Source organism: Phytophthora parasitica (genome assembly GCF_000247585.1).
Source record: "Phytophthora parasitica INRA-310 unplaced genomic scaffold supercont2.2, whole genome shotgun sequence".
Taxonomy (NCBI): domain Eukaryota; phylum Oomycota; class Peronosporomycetes; order Peronosporales; family Peronosporaceae; genus Phytophthora; species Phytophthora nicotianae.
In genome coordinates this window covers 2,343,939-2,364,171 of record NW_008648988.1, presented here as the reverse complement: position 1 = coordinate 2,364,171, position 20,233 = coordinate 2,343,939, and the positions used below count along the sequence as shown (strand labels likewise).

General features: G+C 49.7%; 9 protein-coding genes across 10 annotated transcripts in view; 4 read left to right on the top strand and 5 right to left on the bottom strand.

Annotated features, from left to right (window-relative positions):
• Positions 1-95: 95 nt before the first annotated feature.
• PPTG_02793 lies at positions 96-2,425 on the bottom strand. Of its 2 annotated transcripts, XM_008894059.1 has the most exons (4): positions 2,018-2,425; positions 1,729-1,933; positions 1,492-1,660; positions 96-1,415 (listed from the first exon to the last, which is right to left on the bottom strand). In XM_008894059.1, the coding sequence occupies exons 1-4, from the start codon at positions 2,191-2,193 to the stop codon at positions 289-291; spliced, it is 1,677 nt and encodes a 558-aa protein (XP_008892307.1). In that variant the 5' UTR covers positions 2,194-2,425; the 3' UTR covers positions 96-288. The 2 variants fall into 2 exon arrangements, with proteins under 2 accessions (XP_008892307.1, XP_008892308.1); XM_008894060.1 differs by having other exon boundaries at positions 1,729-2,425.
• A 2,931-nt stretch (positions 2,426-5,356) lies between these two features.
• PPTG_02792 (hypothetical protein) lies at positions 5,357-8,389 on the top strand. Its single transcript, XM_008894058.1, has 8 exons — positions 5,357-5,812; positions 5,902-5,972; positions 6,058-6,130; positions 6,208-6,302; positions 6,377-6,512; positions 6,593-6,700; positions 6,769-7,751; positions 7,819-8,389. Exons 1-8 carry the CDS (start codon positions 5,606-5,608, stop codon positions 8,216-8,218), a joined length of 2,073 nt encoding a protein of 690 aa, XP_008892306.1. The 5' UTR covers positions 5,357-5,605; the 3' UTR covers positions 8,219-8,389.
• PPTG_02791 (hypothetical protein) lies at positions 7,697-10,083 on the bottom strand. The gene is made up of 6 exons (XM_008894057.1): positions 9,984-10,083; positions 9,833-9,910; positions 9,613-9,769; positions 9,152-9,533; positions 8,906-9,066; positions 7,697-8,846 (listed from the first exon to the last, which is right to left on the bottom strand). The coding sequence occupies exons 1-6, from the start codon at positions 10,050-10,052 to the stop codon at positions 8,332-8,334; spliced, it is 1,362 nt and encodes a 453-aa protein (XP_008892305.1). The 5' UTR covers positions 10,053-10,083; the 3' UTR covers positions 7,697-8,331.
• Positions 10,084-10,183: 100 nt separating this feature from the next.
• On the top strand, positions 10,184-12,069 carry PPTG_02790 (hypothetical protein). The gene is made up of 2 exons (XM_008894056.1): positions 10,184-11,683; positions 11,751-12,069. The coding sequence occupies exons 1-2, from the start codon at positions 10,244-10,246 to the stop codon at positions 12,030-12,032; spliced, it is 1,722 nt and encodes a 573-aa protein (XP_008892304.1). The 5' UTR covers positions 10,184-10,243; the 3' UTR covers positions 12,033-12,069.
• Positions 12,005-13,837, bottom strand: PPTG_02789 (hypothetical protein; the record flags this gene model as incomplete). Its single annotated transcript, XM_008894055.1, has 1 exon — positions 12,005-13,837. The coding sequence occupies one exon, from the start codon at positions 13,835-13,837 to the stop codon at positions 12,167-12,169; it is 1,671 nt and encodes a 556-aa protein (XP_008892303.1). The 3' UTR covers positions 12,005-12,166.
• A 740-nt stretch (positions 13,838-14,577) lies between these two features.
• PPTG_02788 (hypothetical protein) lies at positions 14,578-16,220 on the top strand (the record flags this gene model as incomplete). The annotated part of the gene is made up of 3 exons (XM_008894054.1): positions 14,578-14,895; positions 14,955-15,057; positions 15,141-16,220. 3 exons carry the CDS (start codon positions 14,578-14,580, stop codon positions 16,091-16,093), a joined length of 1,374 nt encoding a protein of 457 aa, XP_008892302.1. The 3' UTR covers positions 16,094-16,220.
• PPTG_02787 (hypothetical protein) lies at positions 16,191-18,612 on the bottom strand (the record flags this gene model as incomplete). Its single annotated transcript, XM_008894053.1, has 3 exons — positions 16,191-16,897; positions 16,974-17,136; positions 17,209-18,612. 3 exons carry the CDS (start codon positions 18,610-18,612, stop codon positions 16,191-16,193), a joined length of 2,274 nt encoding a protein of 757 aa, XP_008892301.1.
• Positions 18,613-18,918: 306 nt separating this feature from the next.
• Positions 18,919-19,801, top strand: PPTG_20975 (hypothetical protein). Its single transcript, XM_008894407.1, has one exon. It carries the CDS (start codon positions 19,056-19,058, stop codon positions 19,371-19,373), a length of 318 nt encoding a protein of 105 aa, XP_008892655.1. The 5' UTR covers positions 18,919-19,055; the 3' UTR covers positions 19,374-19,801.
• Positions 19,802-19,852: 51 nt separating this feature from the next.
• The window catches only part of PPTG_02786 (hypothetical protein), a gene marked incomplete at both ends in the record, with an annotated part of 3,304 nt that continues 2,923 nt past the window's right edge, over positions 19,853-20,233 (bottom strand). Inside the window, one exon of the mRNA XM_008894052.1 lies at positions 19,853-20,179. Coding sequence (XP_008892300.1) covers positions 19,853-20,179 — 327 coding nt within the window. The remainder of the gene's footprint in view (positions 20,180-20,233) is intronic.

The following is a 20,233-nucleotide window of genomic DNA, read 5'->3' as shown; positions in this document are numbered from 1 at the left end:
AGTCAAATTCGCATATCGATGCAGTTTCCAGCCGGCTGCAGCCGTAGTCGACTTCTTTGGTAAGCTTTACAATAGTTAGTAAGCTTAGTATACATGCGCTTCCTGTCAAGATCCACAAATTACATGTGCATCGGTGACTTGCTTGATAATTCTTTCAATTTACATTTGGACAAGATGTTAAGATCATCTTGCTTGGGCAGACTTGTGCCCTTGTCAATAGCTAAAATATATCCAGACTGCAAACTAATAAACAAAACTAGGAATGAAAAAATGGTGGCGAACGTCTCGCTAGGACGGGCACAGTACCTTTCCGACGTACGGTCTGCCGCTACGAGCATTGCCACCGCATTTCCTTGTCGGCTCTAGAAGCGTGAAATTGCGGCGACGCAGCTCTTGTCGTTGCAGTTGATAGCGATGCTGCTGTTGACGCTTCCACGACTGCGACTGGCCTCCAGACGGTGAGTTCAACGATGGCAACGGGGAAGAGGAAGACATCGATGATAAGGAGCCATGACGCGCACGCTTCTTCTTTCTGGACAAGCGAAGCATCGGCGAGCTGCTTGGACTGAGTCCTCGCTCCCAAGGACGCTCCTTGCAGACACGTGGCGACATCGTCTTCGGAGCAGGAGAAGCTGGAGTCGCGATGGGCGGTGAAGCCGGAGCAAATCCCACGAGCGGACCGGAGCCTGACTCAGAGGTCGCTTCTGCAACCGAGATATCGTCCGCTTTAGTCACCTCAACTGGGCGAGGAATATCACGGAAGAAGAGCATCGGACACTCCGCCTTGTAGTGGCCATACTCTCCACAATACCAGCAGTCCGAGAAGTGCAGCATCGCATTGCTGCCACCACCTGAAGTCAATCGCTGTCGTACTAGTTGGCCGCAGTCTCGAGTTACGTGATCCCTGCCGCGGCAAATGTAGCACGACGACATGTGGTTCCACGAGGTTTCATCAAGTTCACAGATATCCTCGAGGCGGTGATCGTTACTTAGTAAATCACTCGCACGCTTAAACTCCGAGCGAATGAGTTCCTGACCTTTTCTGTGGAAAACCACACGCCCCAGATCATGTGCCAGTTCAAACGGGTCCTCAATACTCAGTCGCCAAGACACTGGATGACTCCACTTGGTCGTCTTCGACAACGCTCGTCCCATGCGGATACTCACCACCTCGTCTTCCATATTGAAGCGCCGCGCGTAAAAGTCGAAAAAACCTGCAAGTAGCGCTCCAACCGAGTTCATCTCGGACGTGCCAAACGTAGACGGCAGGTCCATGGTCGGGAACGACTGCAGACGTTCAAGTAGCACTAAGACTTTCTTCTGCGACTGGAGATCTTGGAAAAGTGAAATCACCGTTGGCAACTGCATCTCCGCGTAGTGCGACTGTAAGTAAAATATCAGCAGCAACGTATATCCTGCCACATTTATCAACACAATGTTTGTAAGTAAAGTGATAGAGCCAAAACATCGCAGCCAAGGACTTTCGCTTACCGTAGGAGCTCAGTGTACCATTGACCGAGTCGTTGATACCCCTTTGTTTGGCCCAGTACTTGACAGCGAACACCAAGGGACGCACTCGAGGATCCACCTGGCCGTAATATTTGAGCAGGGCCGTGTTCAGCAGCGCATTGATGCCTCCCACACACACGTCACAAGCCACCTGCAAAGCAGAAGCTGCCATTAGAAATCCACGACCAAACCTCATAAAAGGCTGCGATGCCGCTGTACCTGTCGCTTGGGGTCCCAAAGCTTAATCACGGGCACGCGCGCATTGCGGACGAATTCCAGCACTTGGAAGACTCCAGAGAGGCGATCGCACGCCGTGGCGAGCAAATCCACGCGCTCCTGAGGCGAAAACTGACCCTGGGCGTCTACATCCATGTCCTCAAAGTAGATACCGAGGTCGACATCGCACCCGCCAAAGCCCAGACCACTGCCAGTGCAAACAAACACAATTACCATCATTCCTTCACGTGGGTGCAGATTTCTCTCCTGTTCGTTTCAACCTCCGACGCACCTCTCGGACGACCCAAAGGGTAACACACGACAAGTGGGCCATTGCTTCTGGAGTAACTGCTGTACGCGACGCCGGACCGCGCGCTTGGCGGCCAGCTCGGCCCCGTTGGGCTCGAGCTGCTCCAGCAGCGCAATGCTGTCGATTGTGAGCTTGCGCACGCTGTTGGCCGCGCCCATGGCTGTTGGTGCGAGTCTGCGGGTCTCTGCTTTGGTCTGTCGTATCGGGTTGAAGGCGACCTCCCTCTTCTGTCGCAGTCGCGATCTGATCGACAGTACTGCTTCGACCCCAGGAAGCAAGTTCGCGACTGCAAGCTTTCGTTCTCAGAAATGGTTTGTGGAGTTGCAATTTGACTGTAGTTCAGTATGGGACGAGTTGCAAAAAAAGAGGGCTTCAGATTCGTTTGTGAATTTTGCGTTCTTCCTATCAGTCTTTTCGATTCTATCCATTTTGAAGTGGCTGTTCCAGTGGCAAAACGACCAGGTTGAAAGTAGCCAGCTTGAATCTCGAGTGATGCCGGCGGCTGAAATGCCTTGATCCAACTTGCCAAAAAAAACAACACCTCCATCGCCGTCACTCTCAAAACAGCGACTACGGTTTTAAGTTGATCCGAGCTGGACTAACGAAGATTCGTTTTTGAGCTGTCGCAGGTAGAGTGTGTAGATGCAAGGTGCCATGACGTACTGAGACTGCGCTGTTGTTGATATCTTTCAATGATCGCGTCTGAGACCACTATGACTCATAATATGAGGTTGTCAAACAAGGAGCATAAAAATCTCCCTTTAACAAAGACGGACTGACTTATCCGTACCGCTTTTCGTGACAGCTCCCATACTAAAATCTACAATACGAGCCCGGGCATTAATACTTCCTCTGTCCCACGAATTTATGCCTATTTCGTTTTTTGTGTGTGTGTGTGTGTGAATTTTCGAATGATATGCCATCAATTATGTTAACGGACAAAAAAACTCACTTCTTTGAGGGCCTAATTAGGGATCTTGCGCGCGATTGTGAGCGGTTTGGCTTGCGATATGTATTGAGATACCCAAAAAGAGCATCTGGTTAAAGTTCGATTTAATATCGCTTTTTTGGAGTGGAATTACGAAAAAAAAAACCTTATCGAGCTGCAATCTGGCGCCACCCTTGCGCTGTTATTTACATCCTACTTGTCGTTAATACAACACAAAAATATGAGGAGAACCGTTTTTCCGAAAGCTTTCGAACAAGGGTGTCAGTGCATGAATATTCTACCTACAGATATATTTAGGGGGAAAATTGACAAATAGCCATAAATTCGTGGGACAGAGAAGGAATGCATTTTATTGTGTCAGCGAACTGAAGTGAGCTGGATTGTGCCATACATCTTGTGGTGGTTTAACATCTACAGACATGTCTGTCGCCCAGTGACTACCTGAGATCTTCATTTTTAGTCAGTTTGCCTTCAAGCTTTAATGGAGGTGTAGACACTATCAAGGAGAACAAATTGCATGCTCATGAAGATCGCTTTTTGAACAAACCCTACGAAGAAGCGTGGTGCAAACTTCATGCTCGTAGAAGGCAATTTTTTTTGCGAAGTTTGGCTATCAGTGAGGTGCGATCCATTGTACGGTGTCTATCTGTCGTTGGACGATTTTTACAACAAGACTAAAGAGGCGTTCGACGCCGAGCTAGATCGAATTAACCCAACTGTTGCTGATCGATAAGTGACATCACTAAGTTCTCGGTGCTAAACAATCCCTCAGGCTGTATCGAAGGTCGTGGCTGTCACCAGCGGGTAGTCAACGTTTGCACCAGAGGACGCCATCCTACGGATCTAGAGCGCTATATCAGTCTATTCCAAAAAGGGACTGTTTAAATTCTTGCACTGATATATTCTGCGCGACTCAGAGGAGCTTGGCGGTTCTCAAATGAGAAAAAAATAGACCAGCGCTGTTCGTGACAGTGTTGATTCAACGAAAATTATACAGAATTAATCACCTCAGCCAGATTCAATGCAGAAGAAGAAAAGGTGTGTCACGAGCGCAAATTGATCGCACAAAGTGTGTCTTCGGCGACTGTTAGCTCGTTTGCAGTCGATACAAATGGAATACAAGTGAGTCCAGCACCACCAATTCACCTGGAAGCTTGACAAGCAGTTTTGCCTAACGCCATTTTTTCTGTCTTCCTTTTTCCTTTTGTACTTGGTATTAATAATACTAATGGAATTTTAACAACAAGGCGATTTACTACACTTCATTTGAGAATCTCCATTCAAACGAACTATATAGCTGACAACTTATGCGCCAGGACACCTGGCAATGATACTGTATGTCATAGAGAACAGATAGCTGCTCGTGGAGCAAGTTATATTTTATATGTAAGCTGAAAAAGAGAATGTGCTTTTTCCAGTATATTTTTCAGTATGTTATTCTTGGATCATGATCTGATCAATACATGTTTATTTTGTAGCAACTTTGACCGAAGCCTTCTGTGACAGGCTTTTTTCTTTCGGTTATAGCACATACGAGTCCATGTCTACCGTTTCTAGCTTGATTCTGAAAGGCACAGAACGGCCTTAAAAAATAGGAGCCGGGACTAAATGCGATACTGAATGTTCCTAGATAAACAGTAAACTATCACCCTAGACAGTTTGAGATGAGTAGGATAGGATATGCTCCATATTCACTAACCCGATTTTTGCCTTCGGATGACATCAAACAGACCTTTCCGGGCTCAAACTATAAATGTTTGGTCAGTTAATCTCACATCAGACTTTAGCGATTGAGCTCGCCTTGAGTATATGAGCGGTAAATGCTCAAATGGTACTCGATTTTCAGCCTTCTTCAGAAACCAGGACTTGATTACTCACAAATAAGCACAAATATCACCTGACAGGCACCATCGGAGAGTGGAGAGGTGCCACCTGTGACAGCTCGATTTGGTCAATTTTGACAATGGCTTGCCGCTGGGATCGCGACTAATGACCACTCACCCCCATGCTGAAAAATACAAACGATACGTGCTAGACTAGCACATGTCGTATTTTATTTTTTAGCACTGCTAGTGTTCCTGTGACGGCACCATGACGTTGGCCCCCGCAACATGGAGTTATTCCGCAGGTGTGAGCTTCAACATGCTGACGACAAGCGTTTATGAGGAAGCCTGTGCGATTCCTGCATCGTTCACAAAACCCTTTCGTTTTTACCGTAATTTCGATCAAATGTGCTGCGACTTTGACTTCAATGTTGCATGTTGCGCGAATGTTGTACAGTCGTTGGTGAGACTGCTGACTGTCTCTTATGTACAGTTCAGGCCACCATCTGGCGGTGGACCTATCGGCATCTGGTGGCAGCAGTCAATCTTCCGGTTTCACACACTAAAAAGTGATCGCGTGAGTTTGAGCAGAGCGAGAAGAGGACGACTAAGACTCTGGAGCACTAGTAGCTTCATACGCCAAGAGATTCGCAGACCGCCGACCACTTCTCTACAGGTCAATTCTCCTACATTTCCTGTATCCATCAGTGATCTGTGTCGCGAGATAACGACAGGAAGCCGTCGCTTCTGCCACCGTCGAAACTCCCCCCTCCCTGCGTCTTATTCCGCGCCCCCGCCATGGACTCCAAGGTCTGGCAGCGCGCCGCCGCGGATTTGAACCCTCCGGGTGTGCCCAACTCTTTTCGTCATGCCAAAAACCAGCAGAATATCGCTAGCTTGCTGCTTCGTCGCGAGTTCGGTGGCTCTAGACGCCAGAAGACTGTGCGAGCCATTGGAGAGGACAAGGAAGAAAACTTCTGGGCTGAGAGTGAAAGCGCCGCCAAGGTGCGATCTATTGCGTTGCAGTGGGCAAGAGGAAATGCTGACCAGGATTTTTTTGTGCTGTGTTTGATTATTATTTCTATCGGAAACAGCACCAGAGTCGCTACTTCGAGCTGCCACAGACGACCAAGTCAACGATCTCTATTGCTATCAGTCCAGACGGGTGTGTATAATAGTTGGAGGAACAAGCTGATGGGTGAAACTTAGAGACTGATTTTATTTTTCTCTTCGGGGACGTATTCACGCAGGAAAACTTTTGCTTCGACCCATGGAGATCACACAGTCAAGATCATTTGCATTGAAACCGGCAAAGTTATCCAGGTAGGCTCACTGCTGGCATTATGATGGTACATTAATTGTGGTATGGGAGAACTCACGTGGCGTTTATGATGACACAGACGTTGGTGGGCCACCCCCGAACTCCTTGGAGTGTCAAATTCCACCCCACGGATCCAAGATATGTAGCTTCTGGCTGTCTAGGATTTCAAGTTCGGTACGTTCGATTCGTGATAACGACTATCAACATCTTACAAGGGATAGCTGAGCTAATTGGATTGTTAATTGTAGGTTTTGGGATATTGAGACTGGCCGCTGCCTCTACGTGTCGACACTTCGCCACGCAATTATCTCAATTTCCTTCCACCCGTCGGGTGACATTTTGGCGATTGCTAGTGGAACGTGTGTGTACACGTGGGATTACCAGGTTAGCCCTCTTTTTATCTTTATAGGAGAACACGATATTTTACACACAAAAGACTAACATCCGTTGCTTTGAATTTACAGCACACATGTCCGCGCATCGCAATGTTCAGCTACCAGACCTTACGTTCTGTCACCTTTTTGCCGGATCCGTCCAAGATCATGGTCGGAGAAGCGAATGAGCGCTATGTGGTACGTCATTGCATCGACTTATCCCGTTATGTTGCAACACGATTTTTAAAGTATTAACTATTATGCAGAGACCACAAGGCCAAGCTCCGCCCTCAGATCTTACGGTCACTCTGACAATGTGGGACTTCGATCCGTCGTGGGCTTTGTCGCCGGAGCCACTACTGACGAAGAAGGCAATGAACAACAGCCGCGTAATTCTTTCACATGCTCTCATTTACAATGACGGCGGCTTCGACATTTCGCGGTGCGGACGGTACTTGGCGATATGTGCTGACTTTTCTCTGCGGCAAGCGGAGAAAGAAGTGGAGATGGAGGCCGAAAATGAAGCTGCGACGGATTTGGAGAGCATTTTATCCTCCGTATCAGCCACACAAGAGACGACTGCCGGTGGTGCTACGAGTCCTAGTGACGACGTCAATGACGTGTCTGTATCAAACCCGCAAGCTACAGCTTCAAACGAAAGCAGCTCTTCGTCTGGCGCTGCAGCACGTACGGCAAGAGGGAATAACGTCAGTCCACAAGCGCTGCCTGCCACGATGCCTTTATCCCTCCCGATCCACCCACCACCACCACGACTTGTACCTCTTTCTGGTATGCACACGGGTGCTCCCAATATGTTAGCAGCTCTACAATCAGCAGCCGCAGACTTGTCCCTTACGATGGATCAGTACATGAATCAGCAGATACGACGTGTGAGACCCCGGCTGCACCCACCGCATAGCATCCACCGGTATACAGCAGCAATGGAGCCAGCACGGAGTACGGCCGCCCCCGCTGCCGTCCCCCAACAGAGATATTCACAAATTCGACCAAACATTGCGCTAAGTCGGACACGATTCACTAGGAATCAGCGCAACCGTCGAGGACGCTTATCGTCCGAGAACCAGTCAACGTGGCTAGCCTTGATATCTCTGGATCCTGAACAACTCGGACGCGTTGTCCAGACGTGTCACTTAGCGGAGACTGCGGCAGGTGGTGTTACTTCAGTGAAGATTTCGCCTACATCAGCTTATGTATTACTTGGCTATGGAGTACGAGACCGCATACAACGGTAAGTTACGAGCTACTTGGTTTTACTTCTCGATTCTGTTGGCCACTGACTTTTCTGTATATTATAGTGAGACGGAGTTCCCAGTTCATCGCGTAACTCGTATTTATCGATGGGAAGACATGGCGTTGTTGTCGCATGTGGAAAGTGCCATGGACGATGTTAACATTGCGCTGTTCAGCCCGATTTGCGGTGGGGGGTTCCTGTATGGTACCAAGCAAGGGAAACTGCGAGTTTGTAGCACCTTCCGCGGCGATTTCCACGACGAGGAGAACTGTAACGTCCTGGACGGCCCACGTCGTTGCCATTACGATCAAAATGTTAATGGTGACGACGAGAATGATCTGGGCGAGGAAGGAGATGAAGATGATGATGGAGAGGACGATGATGAGGATGGCGTCGACTCTGATGAAGAGGATATGGACGATGTTGATGGAGAAGGGAGTGACGACGCTGATATGGGCGAGTAGTGCCATCGAATGTTTGATAATTCTAATTAGTTCCGCAAGTTTGAAAATGTGAGGAAGCTTCCATGATGATATAACTGCACAAATATGCTCTGCTCCTCTTAAAATCCATGGTCTTACTGCTCGTCGTCAGCGATCCGAGCTTTGTCCGTTCCGTGTCCAAACGTTTTGCCCAGGAACATTTCTTTGTCGAAGTCATTGCCAACAAACTGGGCTTTGTCAACTTTCCGTGCGCGGTTGATCAGGTCTGCTGTTTCCTGGCGATGGGCCTTCTGGCTAAGTTCACTTTCCTCTCCACCACATCCCCACACCTCCATGGCATCGATCACGAACTGCTCACTGGATGACAAACGACCTGGCTCAAAGGACAAACACTTGGCGGTCGTGTAGCTGTTCTCATCCAGATCTTCGCTCAGGAACAACCGAAATTTGTCTGTCGACCCACCCATGCCGAGTCCACGCGGTAACGCGAAACCCTTCGAGTTCAGGTACATGTAGTTCTCATTGGCCCCGCTTGCAGATACTCGATAAATGGCGATTTCCGGTGCCAGTCGGAAAAGGAAGCATCCGTTGCCTCCGTAATAGCGGCTTGACTCCTTCCACTCGGTATCACAGAACATACCAAACACGGCTAGAACGCAATTCGGTGAGTAAAAATACTGATAAGTTTTTAGCACAATCAAAGATTACCTCCTTGGGTGTCTCGAATGATCGTCAGTGTCGGGCCAGAGTAGCCTAGAATATGGTAGCTCAGGCGGTTGAAGCTCAATCCATCCTGCGCGCTTGTGTATAGTCGGCTAAGCGGTGTCTGGAGTGACGTCGTCACTGTGGATAACGCCACAAAGTATGATCTACATGAGTAAAAATATGCATGAGTTAGCACTATTAATCACACTACAACAGGCTGAGCACAAGTCTCGACATCATGCTTGTTACCTGGATAAAATACCGCTCTTGTGGGACAACTGTGGGGCTTCATATGATGCCTTGGTCAGGGACTCGAAACACTTGCGCGCCATCCACGACATGAAAATGGTGTAGAGAAGAGGGAACTGCGCTCCAACCCATCGGACAAAGTCGTCGCTGGACGCCTGGGTAGACCCCGCCGATGGTGGCATCGCAGCACGAGCAAGAGTCTTTGCTACATGCGCCATCCGATCCACATCTTCTACTTCTCCACCTTCAGCCATGATCAAGCAGGCAAACATCATATGGCTCAGCTCTTGTTCTGTCATCGCAGTGGCTTGAGCATTCGATGCAAACAGCCGGAACAATGCCCGACAGATCGCCTGTGACGATGCTCGAACACATTGTGCCACTGCCAAATTACAAAGGAATCCATAGTGAGTATTGAGAGAATCCAATGAGCCCTGCTCACTCAATTGCAGTATTATCACCTCCTTGTGCGAAGTTCACCATTTGCAGCTTTGCAGCATTAGCCTCGCCATCCTCCTTCGTCTGCAAACACAACTGGTAGAAGGCAGCGCCCAGTCGACGGAAAGGCTCTGTCAATTCCGACGGCGCTGTAGCAGGGATTGGCAGCTCCAACCACATCTGAACCAGGAATATACGTATCAGCATGTGGACTATAAATCACGAGCTTCTCATCTAGATTACCTGCAGATTAGCTGCAGCAGCGTCGGACGGAGCCGTCGCGATGGTTCCATCAAACTTATTCTTCAGACATTCATACTCCTGCGCAACAGCATAAACAGACACTTCCATCAGCTACTAGCGCCATCATCTACACGCATCTATTGCGACCCACTTCGTCGCTAAAAGGGCCCTTCCACTCGCCCGCGCGAGCTCCAGTAGCGCTGCTCCCGTTGTTCCCCATGAGGTTCCTTGAACTTCTGACGTACTGGGTGAGTTTATAAATTTTGAGGGCTCGATTCAAACAACCTTTCAAATATTATCACTCCCAACTCTCTATAAATAGAACCAGCGTTTGAATCTATTTTTGAAACGGCCCTAAGTTGAACCAGACAATGGTCACTTTCGAAGAGCTGCTGTCCGTTGCTGATCGCCATGGTATATGGACTGCCGCTGGCTTGTGCAGCGCTGTTGCTAGCCTCCACTGCCGCTGACGAATGTTCTAGTACATGCGGCACGCCGTCGGGGCTCGAATTCTGCTCCTACGTGTCGTTTGCCGTCTGTGGGGGTGAATCCTCCTACGAAGAGCTGGACGAAGCCGCACTACTGGCTTTCCAGGCCTGGAGCGACCTCAATGCCAGCGAATCTCGGCTATCTACGCTGCCGCAGTATCGGAGCTTTAACCAGGAGAAGATCGAGGATACTATCAAGACGCTGGACCTCGCCAACACCAGCAGCGCATGCGGCGCCTTTCTGCACCGCATGGAGTGTGCGGTGCACTTCCCAGTGTGTGAAGTGGGTCGTGACGTCTCCAAAGTCTGCTTGACATCTTGTCTGTCCACGGTGCACACACAGTGCCCGGGACTCAGTAACGTTTGCGCCACATTTGACGAAACACAGGTGGAGAGCAAGAGCAACAAGTGCTTCAAGGTTGGCTACACGGGTCCAGCAGTGGGCATGTGGGTGGCGGGCTTCCTCATCTCGCTCGTCTTCTCCGTGCTCAACTCAGTGGGTATCAATCTTCAGAAGCTGTCTATGTCACGTAATGACACTGCAGACGTGAAGAAGACCACACTCAAGCAGCCGCTCTGGATGCTCGGCTTCGGACTGGTGTGTCTTGGATCACTACTGGACTTTGTGGCTTTCGGTATGGCACCACAGACACTACTCGCTCCACTTGCAGCGCTGTCATTGGTGTGGAATATGCTCATTGCGCCGATCTTCCACAAGGAAAAAGTTACTCGTCAGAACTTGATCGCTACTGCGATCATCTTTATTGGTGTCACATTGACGGTGATCTTTGCTGGACACAGTACTCCGTCCTATGAGCTGGAGGATCTCATTCGCCTTTACCAGCAACCTGCCATGTACGCATACATCACGCTGATTGTATGCTTCTTAGGTGGTCTCTTCACTTTCTGCCGCTACATCGAACGCACGCACAACTACGAGGAAGGACTGTTCCACATCATTTGCTACGGTGGAATTGCAGGAACATTTGGGGGCCAATCGGTGCTGCTTGCCAAGTCGACTGTTGAGCTGTTGAAGAGCGCGATCTGGGGCGATTCTGGCTTCTACATGTTCACGCAATTCACTTCGTACGTTATTGTCGCAGGCATGTGCGCTTGTCTTGGGTTCCAAGTCCACTTCCTCAATGGTGGACTTGCACGTTTCGATGCACTCGTGGTTATCCCGGTATATCAGAGCTTTTGGATCCTCATGAGTGTGCTGGGTGGCATCATGTACTTCGAAGAGTACGTGAGTATGACGCGGACACAGATGCTCATGTTCACTATTGGCGGGTGCGTCACCATTTTGGGCATCATCGTACTCCTGAAGACAAGACACTCGGGTGACGGCCGCTACATCGAACTGGTAAGATATCCCTATTTTTTTCACTTTGTCTTGCAACCGCTAATTCGTCGTATGTTCTTTTTTTCAGGCACTAACTCCGACATCGGCGTGGACAATTGACGATTCCGATGAAGAAGTGGAGCTCAACTTGCCTCCAAGTCCCAATCTTGCTCTTGCCAAGGGAGCTGCAGGAGCTAAAGTATCTCCTGGAACAGTGACTCCTGCCTCCCCCAAGAAAGTGTCCGCTAACGATGCAGCAGTTGCAGCGGCCATTTATCGGACAGAACCTGCTTCACCAATTGGCAGTAGTCGTGTCACCGCGAAGCCAAAGGACTTTGATGACGACGAGGAAGAAGAGGATTTTATTTAACTGAACGAAATGCCAGGTTATTTAGACTCCATTGCCATCTAGCAACTCTATAGAGCTAGATCCTTTACTCGACATGCGTGTCTACTTGCATATGCAACGTTACCAAGGCAAACGCCACGATGTTTGACGTAACACTAACAACCAGTTCCACCAGCGATTTTCAGGCACGAAGTTGACGGGAAAATGGTCATGAGGTTCGTCATGATGGACCAGACGAAGCAGAAGGTAAAGATAACAATGGTGATGATGCCGGCCCACTTGCTTTTGCCTCCAGTGCGTTTGAGCTCCAGTGTCTCGGCTTTCTGACGTGGTAGTAGGAATACCCAAGCAACTGAGCAGATCTGGAAGGCGTACGCGATGAGGTAGCAGTAGGTCACTTGGTTGCGTACATATGTGTCGTCGACTTGCAGGTACGCTTTGCCAATGTCAAAATGTGCGTCAATGTTCTTATAGATGACCGTGGAAAACGGAGAAGCGATAGTCTGGCACGTGGTGATCAAGCCAAAGACAGCAGCTTCATTTCCACCTTCGACGATCTCGATCGTGGCATACTGCGATACAATCTTGGAAATTGTGCTTGGAACTTCTTCCAGCAAAGGCGGACCTAGCCACATCCACTGGCTTCGATAGACATCCCAAATAGTAAAGAATGTAGGGAAACAATCTACAAAGACAACCGATAGCTGCGTGATGACGACGATGGTGCGCCAGTTCCAGGTGAGACCATATCGCTTGATGACATAGAGTGAGCCCGCAGAGATAATAGCCGCGAGGATACTGGAGATGGCATCATTCACGGGCTCTACCTTGGCCCAAAGACTTTCAATGGGACTCACGGCCGTCACGCTCATCAGTGAAAACACAAAGTAGAAAAACCGGAAGGCTATGAGCTGGTAAACCACACGATGCTGCACCAAGTCGAACAGGAGACCAACGTATTCGCGGAAAGATCTTGCAGGTTCCTTGGTCTCAGCCACAAAGAACCACGACGACACTGTGGCAATTAATGCAGCAGCGGCACATACAGCAGAAATGGCACTTACACCCATGGAACCCGAGAAAGAACCACCGAAGTCTTCACCGTTGAGCCCGAAGCCCACCATGGCGGACGAAAAGATGGACATGACTTGCTTGAAGACCTGCATCATAGTCAGTGCAGAGCCTCGTGTTTCCGCTGGTTCACGTTGTGCTAACTCGATAACTACACCATCGGAAGCAGCAATTGCCATGGTCATTCCAAGGTTGGCGAAGATCATGAGCAGAATAAATTTAGTTCCTGCGTCGGGGGCGTCTTCGTTGATGAGTGCAAGTTGATCGTCCGTGAGGTTGGCAGCGGCAACATAGGCGAGGTCCGGATCACCATAGTACGGGTCACCCGTCGGGAAAATGACCATGAGCAGCAGACAAATTGTAGCGAAGATCCACCCAAAAACCATGTATGGACGACGGCGATATCCCCAAATCGGAAAGCAGTCCGAGAGGATACCGAAGAACATCCGGAAGGTCCACGGGATGCGAACAAGCACCTTGGCTGAAGCTGTTGCAGTCCCAGACATTCTCAGATAGTTATTGAGGAATGGATACACCAAGCCATAGATGGTGCCGTTGATCACTCCCAGTGCACCATACTGGATTAGGATGCCAATCGTCTCTCGACTGTAGATATTTGGAGGTCCACCCGGACGCAATGCTCCACCCTCGAGCGCATCTGGAGTCTTGAGCTCTTGAAAATTGGTAGGCGACGCGGCCGAAAGAGTCTTGGGCTTGGAATTGGTTGGCGTGTCAGCCGTAGTTGAAGTGGCCATACTGGAAATTCGGAAGACTTGTGCGGAGGCAGGGAAGTTGAAAAGTGAATGTTGAGTTCGCTTGAAACTGAAGCGGTCGAGCTCGTCTCAAGTTGCAAAGAAGGAGGAGACATCTTTTTCCTGTCAATATCATGGCAGCGATCAACTTGCTGGTCCCGATGGTGGCACCACTGGTGCATTGCTATTCACCATTCCTTGCGCTTTGCCAGGTGAGCTGAGCTGCCATCCCACGGTGGCCACGTGCCACTTACTAATGACATCGCATATACTAAAGAACGCGTGACTCAAACCAATCAGGTTGTTATGGACTTGTCAGCGATGCCGATCACATCGTTTTAAGTATGTCAACAAGTTGGGTTTGAGTGGTGCTGGTGATAAGAAATGCATGTCCACTGGGCATTGTCCAGAGTGGCCGTGCTCTCTAAGGTGCAGACGCTTGTGCATAATGCATCCCCATAATCCTTCGCTTGTCTTCACTTGTCAGGCAACACGTGATGACAACCATCAGCATCTTCTGATACACGATAACACTACAATAAGACGAATGTTAATCTATCCTTAGTCTCTGGTCCCTCTCATTGACAAGCTACAGAGTGCACGGATTAATCCTGTCGCTGCTTGCCATCTCTATCTCAACATGCATGCAAATCGGCGTTTCATATCCTGTAACATTTTCTAGAAACGCGACTTTTCATGATCACTAGTTTTTCGCCGTCGTAGCTTTCAAGCGTTCCGTGACGATGGCGTCCAAGTATGCGAAGCCAATGGAAATCCCTGCCAATTTCCCTGACGTCCTGAGGAATTTCACTCGTGAGGTGCTGCGGCAGCAAGGCAAAGTGGAAACGAAAGAGGCCATCTACGCTTTTGGATCGCAATATTTCAAGGATTTACTTACGAAGCAAAGCGGGGCGAGTAAAGCAGTTGGCGATGCCACCGTGAATGCTTTGATTCCGGCGTATATCAAGATGGGAGAAGATACAATCAAGGAATTTGTAGTCACTGCGCTCAATGAGGCTCAGCAGGACGGAGGCATGATCGCCCATGAACAATTCAAACAGGTACGATGGTTATTCGGATATTTGAAGAATATTGAGAAGCTCATGGTTGTTTTATTCAGATATTAGATGGAGTTGGCGAGCAGCTACAGATCTCTCACATTGAGCTAAAAGCGCTTTATGCTGAGGCGGATGAGAACGAGGGGGGCGTTATCAGCTGTACAGGTACCACTGCCAACAGTGCAAATAGTCTTCCTTTTGGACGCAGCTAACGAACGCATCGTGTATTCTTTTTGTTAATCCTCCAGATTTCCTGCCACTAGGTATCCAGGCGTTGATGCAACTTCGTTCAACTCATACACAACGACTGGCACGTATCGCGTCGTTCAGCAAGCGCGAAATGGAATTTTTCTTGCACGGTATGATGCAGGACGAGATGGAAAGCATTTTGCGCGAGACTTTCCAGCGCGCAGACAAGGATGAAGTCGGTGCGTTAACTCGACTGGCGTTTATGGACGCTCTTCGAGATGCCGACCTCGGTCTCACACGCAGGGAGGTGAACATCCTCATGTCTGAAGCCTCGCCAGCCGAGGATGACACGAACATCGTAGTTTATCCAGATTTCGTTCCCATTTGCTTCCCCTTGCTAAAGGATACCTACGTCCAGGGAATCTTAGAAGCACACAGCAATCCAGACTGGATTACTCAATACCTCACGGAAGTATTCGCGAGTGGAGATAGTGAGAATACAGGTCTCCTCACAGTTGCTGAGATCGCTCGCCTATTTCGTGCTGCCGATATTGGGCTTACCAGACTTCAGATTATTGCTGTGATGGCAGAAGCCCAAGAAGACAACACAGGCTTCGTAAACTATGAAAAGTTTGCAGCTCAGGTCTCTGGAATGGTGCTAGCACTTACCAATGTCGACAGTCAACAACCGTACGCTGCGTACTTGCAGAAATATCGAAAGACGAGTGAGTACTACTCAGTGCTGGATATGAACCAACACACGTTCGAGCAAGCACTTTCACACGCACTAGAGGCAGTCGATGATAACCACCGCGGGGTTCTCGTCCGTGATGAAGTTATTGCAGCTACTAGGAGCGCCTTCCCCGAGATCACTGACCGCCAATTGCGCTCGCTATTGGCACTGTCAGAACCGGACGAGATGGGAGAAATCGACTACAACCTCATCACTCATTCCGCTTTCCAAGCGCTGCAGAAACTCCAGGAGTACGACATGATGATAGCTGAGTCGTAGGTATTCAGACTGCAGCGTATGTGCCAGAACACGGGTCGGCAAATGACCTTACTTGTCACTAATCCACAATACATATTCTATCTATCCAGACTCCCATCTAGTTGGAGTCAAGACTAACCGATGCCGACGAAACCATTAAGATATCCCGCATTTTTCGCTGAAAACGCTCAGCGTACAATCTGGGTGGAACTGCTGAAATGCCCAGGCCGTCATGGCGCAGCACAAGCGTCTTCCACAGACGCTCTAGCCGCTTGCTCCACGTCCACGTTTGCAGCATATCCACAACTCCCAGTGTGTAGAAGTCCGGGCCAACTACAACACAGGCCTGGTAGCCACGTTTTTCCAGAGTTCTTGTGCCGATCCATTTTGAGTCGTCAACTGTGCGGGACGCCATATCGACTGGTCCGTATGATACGGAATTGTAGCGATGCGTAGAACGACTGAGGAGCGGGGTGCTGTCTTGAATAGTTATGCTGTTGTCATCACACAGGCCCACGATAGAGAACCGACAGTTTCGGTTGAACTTTCTCCGGTTCCCTGACTCAACTTCGGCCAAGTCCTCGTCGCTAGATACTTCCGTCTGGTCTGGGCCATTTGTTACGATTGACAAAAAGGAATCGTTGCTTTCTGGGTGGCACACTGGGTAGCTCACTTTACGCTTTGTCGGAGACGGCTTCCTGCTATCGATCGAGTGTTCCACAACGTACTTCGTGTTGTGCACACTCAGCATTAAACTGTAGTCCATGATTCCTTGATCGCGCAGGAAGTTGCTGTCATTTTCAAGTTGGCGGACAAGAGCCGCAGCTGTTAATCCGACAAATAGAATTAGTGTTAGTCCTACTTTACTTCATGATGGTTTCGACAGTAATTTGCATCTTACCTGTTTCCGACTCCACGCGCAATTTCCGGTGAAAATCGTTGTCTTTCAACACGATGTGGGGCAGATGGTTACCACGGATGCTGTACTCGCAGCTCTCGTTCGTGCCATACTGGAACGCGTTGCTGCAGTACGTGCAGATGACAGTTTTCCCAGGAGGAATCGCCTGTAATAAGTCGTCAAAACATTAAGATTAGTACAAGCGTAAATAAACAAATACTACAGCAAATTATCGCACCGGAGCGTTGCGATCAACCCAGGACCCCTTGATGTCGAAAAACTGATGCATGCTTGTTCGCCCAATAACGTTTCCCATCACCACGAAGCTAAAAACCTGGCCGTACATCTCGATAGAGTGACAACCGTAGAACCGCGTCAGGTGAGAGTCAGGATTCTGCTTCATATGTCTGATGTACGCCGGTAACATATCCAACAACACGTTGCGCTCGCTGGTTGTCACTGATTTCACCAAGAAAGCATAATCAGCTGTGTAAAACATGAACGCGCCGCTGGATCCACCCGACTGGAGCCGCTCATGACACGTCGCCAGAAATGCTTTCCTGTACAGTGTCTCATTGATACCGAAACCTTGTCGAATGTCGCGAAACGAGGCTGGACTATAGTCGTCGAAGCATACGGTCATACCCAGCTCATGCAAACGGAGATGTACCACACGTCGACCGTCAGTAACCATGGGAGTGTTTGACGAGGCTGCAACAATTCCTCTCGTCGTGAAGTGAAGCACTTCCTTCCGTAGTGCGACATTAAGCTGAGGTTGAAGATCAATGTCGATATCGCTGTATCGATCACTGTCAAATGTATCGCGCAATCGACCAGCACGACAATCCAGGCCGTTAATTGCCACCCAGATGATCAAATCAATCAAACCCTTGGCAGTTTGGAGGAAAGACGACGCATCACGCACTAGATGAAGAGCTCGCGGGTGGTTACCGAGAAACAGCACGTCTGCAAGCCAGAAAGAGATGAGGATGATCTGGTAGATGATATAGGCCACCGTGAAGATCCTGGCGCTGCGAATCACGTCTTTCTTGGCCTCCAGCGCCTCCTTCATGCCTCTGAATGGATGAGTCTGTGTCTCCAGTACAGCAAAGATTACTGCGCATAGAACAGCTAGAATGACCACGACGTAGTAGACAAAAAGTTCGTTAGGGACCGTCTCGTCGACGAAGCAGGACGGGTGGATCTTGGGATCGAACTGGACGCTTGAGAGCCACAACAGAGCTGCGAACACAGCTCCGACAGTCCACGAGAAGGCGTGATACCACTGCAAATTGTGCTTGAGATTTGTGAACGGGTTGGTGGAGCACTGGTACAGATTGAAGGACATACAGAGGAACCAACACTCGGACGAGAAGATGCAGAACTGCGTGAGCGTGGCGAGTGCACGGCAGCCCAGCGGATTTGTGTACACGTCCCAGTTGTACTGGAAGCGCAGCGCATAGAGCAAGTCGACGACGGCTTTCCAGTAGATGATCGGGTTCGGGTGACGTCGCCACTTGCGTTTCCAGAGGAAGGAGAAGACGATGACAGAGCAGCTGATCACCGAGATGAAGGCGCCCGTTTGAGTGGGAAGCGAATCCGGTCGCGCATTGGCCAGCACGTAGTTCTGGTTGGGCCTCATGCGGCGTGGGGAACTCGCTCAGCCTCTAAGGTGTATGACGTCGTCGGCAAAGCTGCGCATAACATGGATACAAAACTAAGTTATACACATTATCGAGTGTAAAGTGTGGCGCCATAGCCTACATTGGAGGACGGCGAGAGGTGGAGCGCGGTATTGCTTGGTGGTGGCAAGGAGAATGGCCAACTGAGGTGGCGATTTCAGACTTGTGGAGGCAATAGTGAAGTCAAGTTAAATCCGCGGAGACTGTGTGTAGTGTGGGATGGGCGATTGGGACCCGCCTCTCTAATGTTGCCCTCAGAAAGTCCAGCGTTGCTTGGTGGTTTCAACGTGGAGCGCTTTGATGTTGAACAGGCTGTATCTTCGGCACGAATTTCTTGCCTACAGCCTGACAACGCAGACTTCGACAGCGAGAGAAGTCCCAGCGCAGCCCCATCTTGGTAAACATGGCGGCAGGATCTTTCGGGAGAGCTGCTCGCGCACTGGGCTATGTATGTATACATGCATGCACTTGTGAAAGCCAGCAGCGAGGAGACACTCCGTTCACCGTGAACTTCACGCCGCGCAAACGCTTCTCCCATCTGTGTCGGTGCAACGCGAACGAAGAGCGTCTACTTGTACCTGCCTCGGTCTGTATTGCTTGCATTGCACGTTGCAAGTGTTGCCAAGGCTCACCTCAAGAACGATATTATCGACACATACGAAGCGTTGGAAGTCATCCTCTCGCCTTAGCCGCTAAGGCATTGTACCGGAAATGCTTGTGAAATACATCCACGCCATAAACTGCGTTGCCCAATCTTGAAGTTGGCTCGGAATTCGTCGACAGAGCGTAGAGAGGGTGGCAGCGTTCGTAAGCGCAAACGAGCGAGCACGTTCGGACGATCGCGCATTTGTTAAACTGTGGGGCTCACGACTGCGGTGAGCAGGGGAGACACATCAGGAGAAAAGTGCCGGACACACTGGACATCCACGCTGCGTTTTCTGCGATCTGAGCCGAGTCTTGCCTGGATAGGCTCACTACAGAGGACGTTGAAGTGTGAGACGCAGCCATCTTCTCATCGACGCAGCCAAAGTCTATAATACTTGTAGTTTCTGAACATCGCTGCAGCTATTATTCTCTTCGTGCACTGCGTTTTATCTGAATGGAACCGTCTCCGATGAAAATCTAAGGTAAAAAGCATACACGGTGCAGGATACAAGGTGTCGTAGGGCACATGAATCATTCGTGGAATACGCAACATCCCTAGAGCGACAGGAACCAATCGCGCGTCTCACCAATTCCATCGGAGAAGTCGTATGATGCTGTGAAGCCCAGTTTGTTGGTTGCCTTCACGGGTGAACACACCGACTCCTTCACGTCACCGGAGCGGAACGGAACGTTCACAATTGCAGCCGAAGATCCGAACTTCTCGACAATTCGCTGCGCTACCGACTTGATAGTGGATTTGATGCCAGTGCACACGTTGAACACGTCGAACTCGTCGTCTCCCAGGAGCATCGCTGTGCGAATGGCACGCGCCACATCTTTAACGTACACGAAGTCACGGTACTGCTCGCCGTCACCAGTCACCTTCAGTGTTCCGTTAATCTTGGCCTGCTCCATGAACCACGAGACGACACCGCT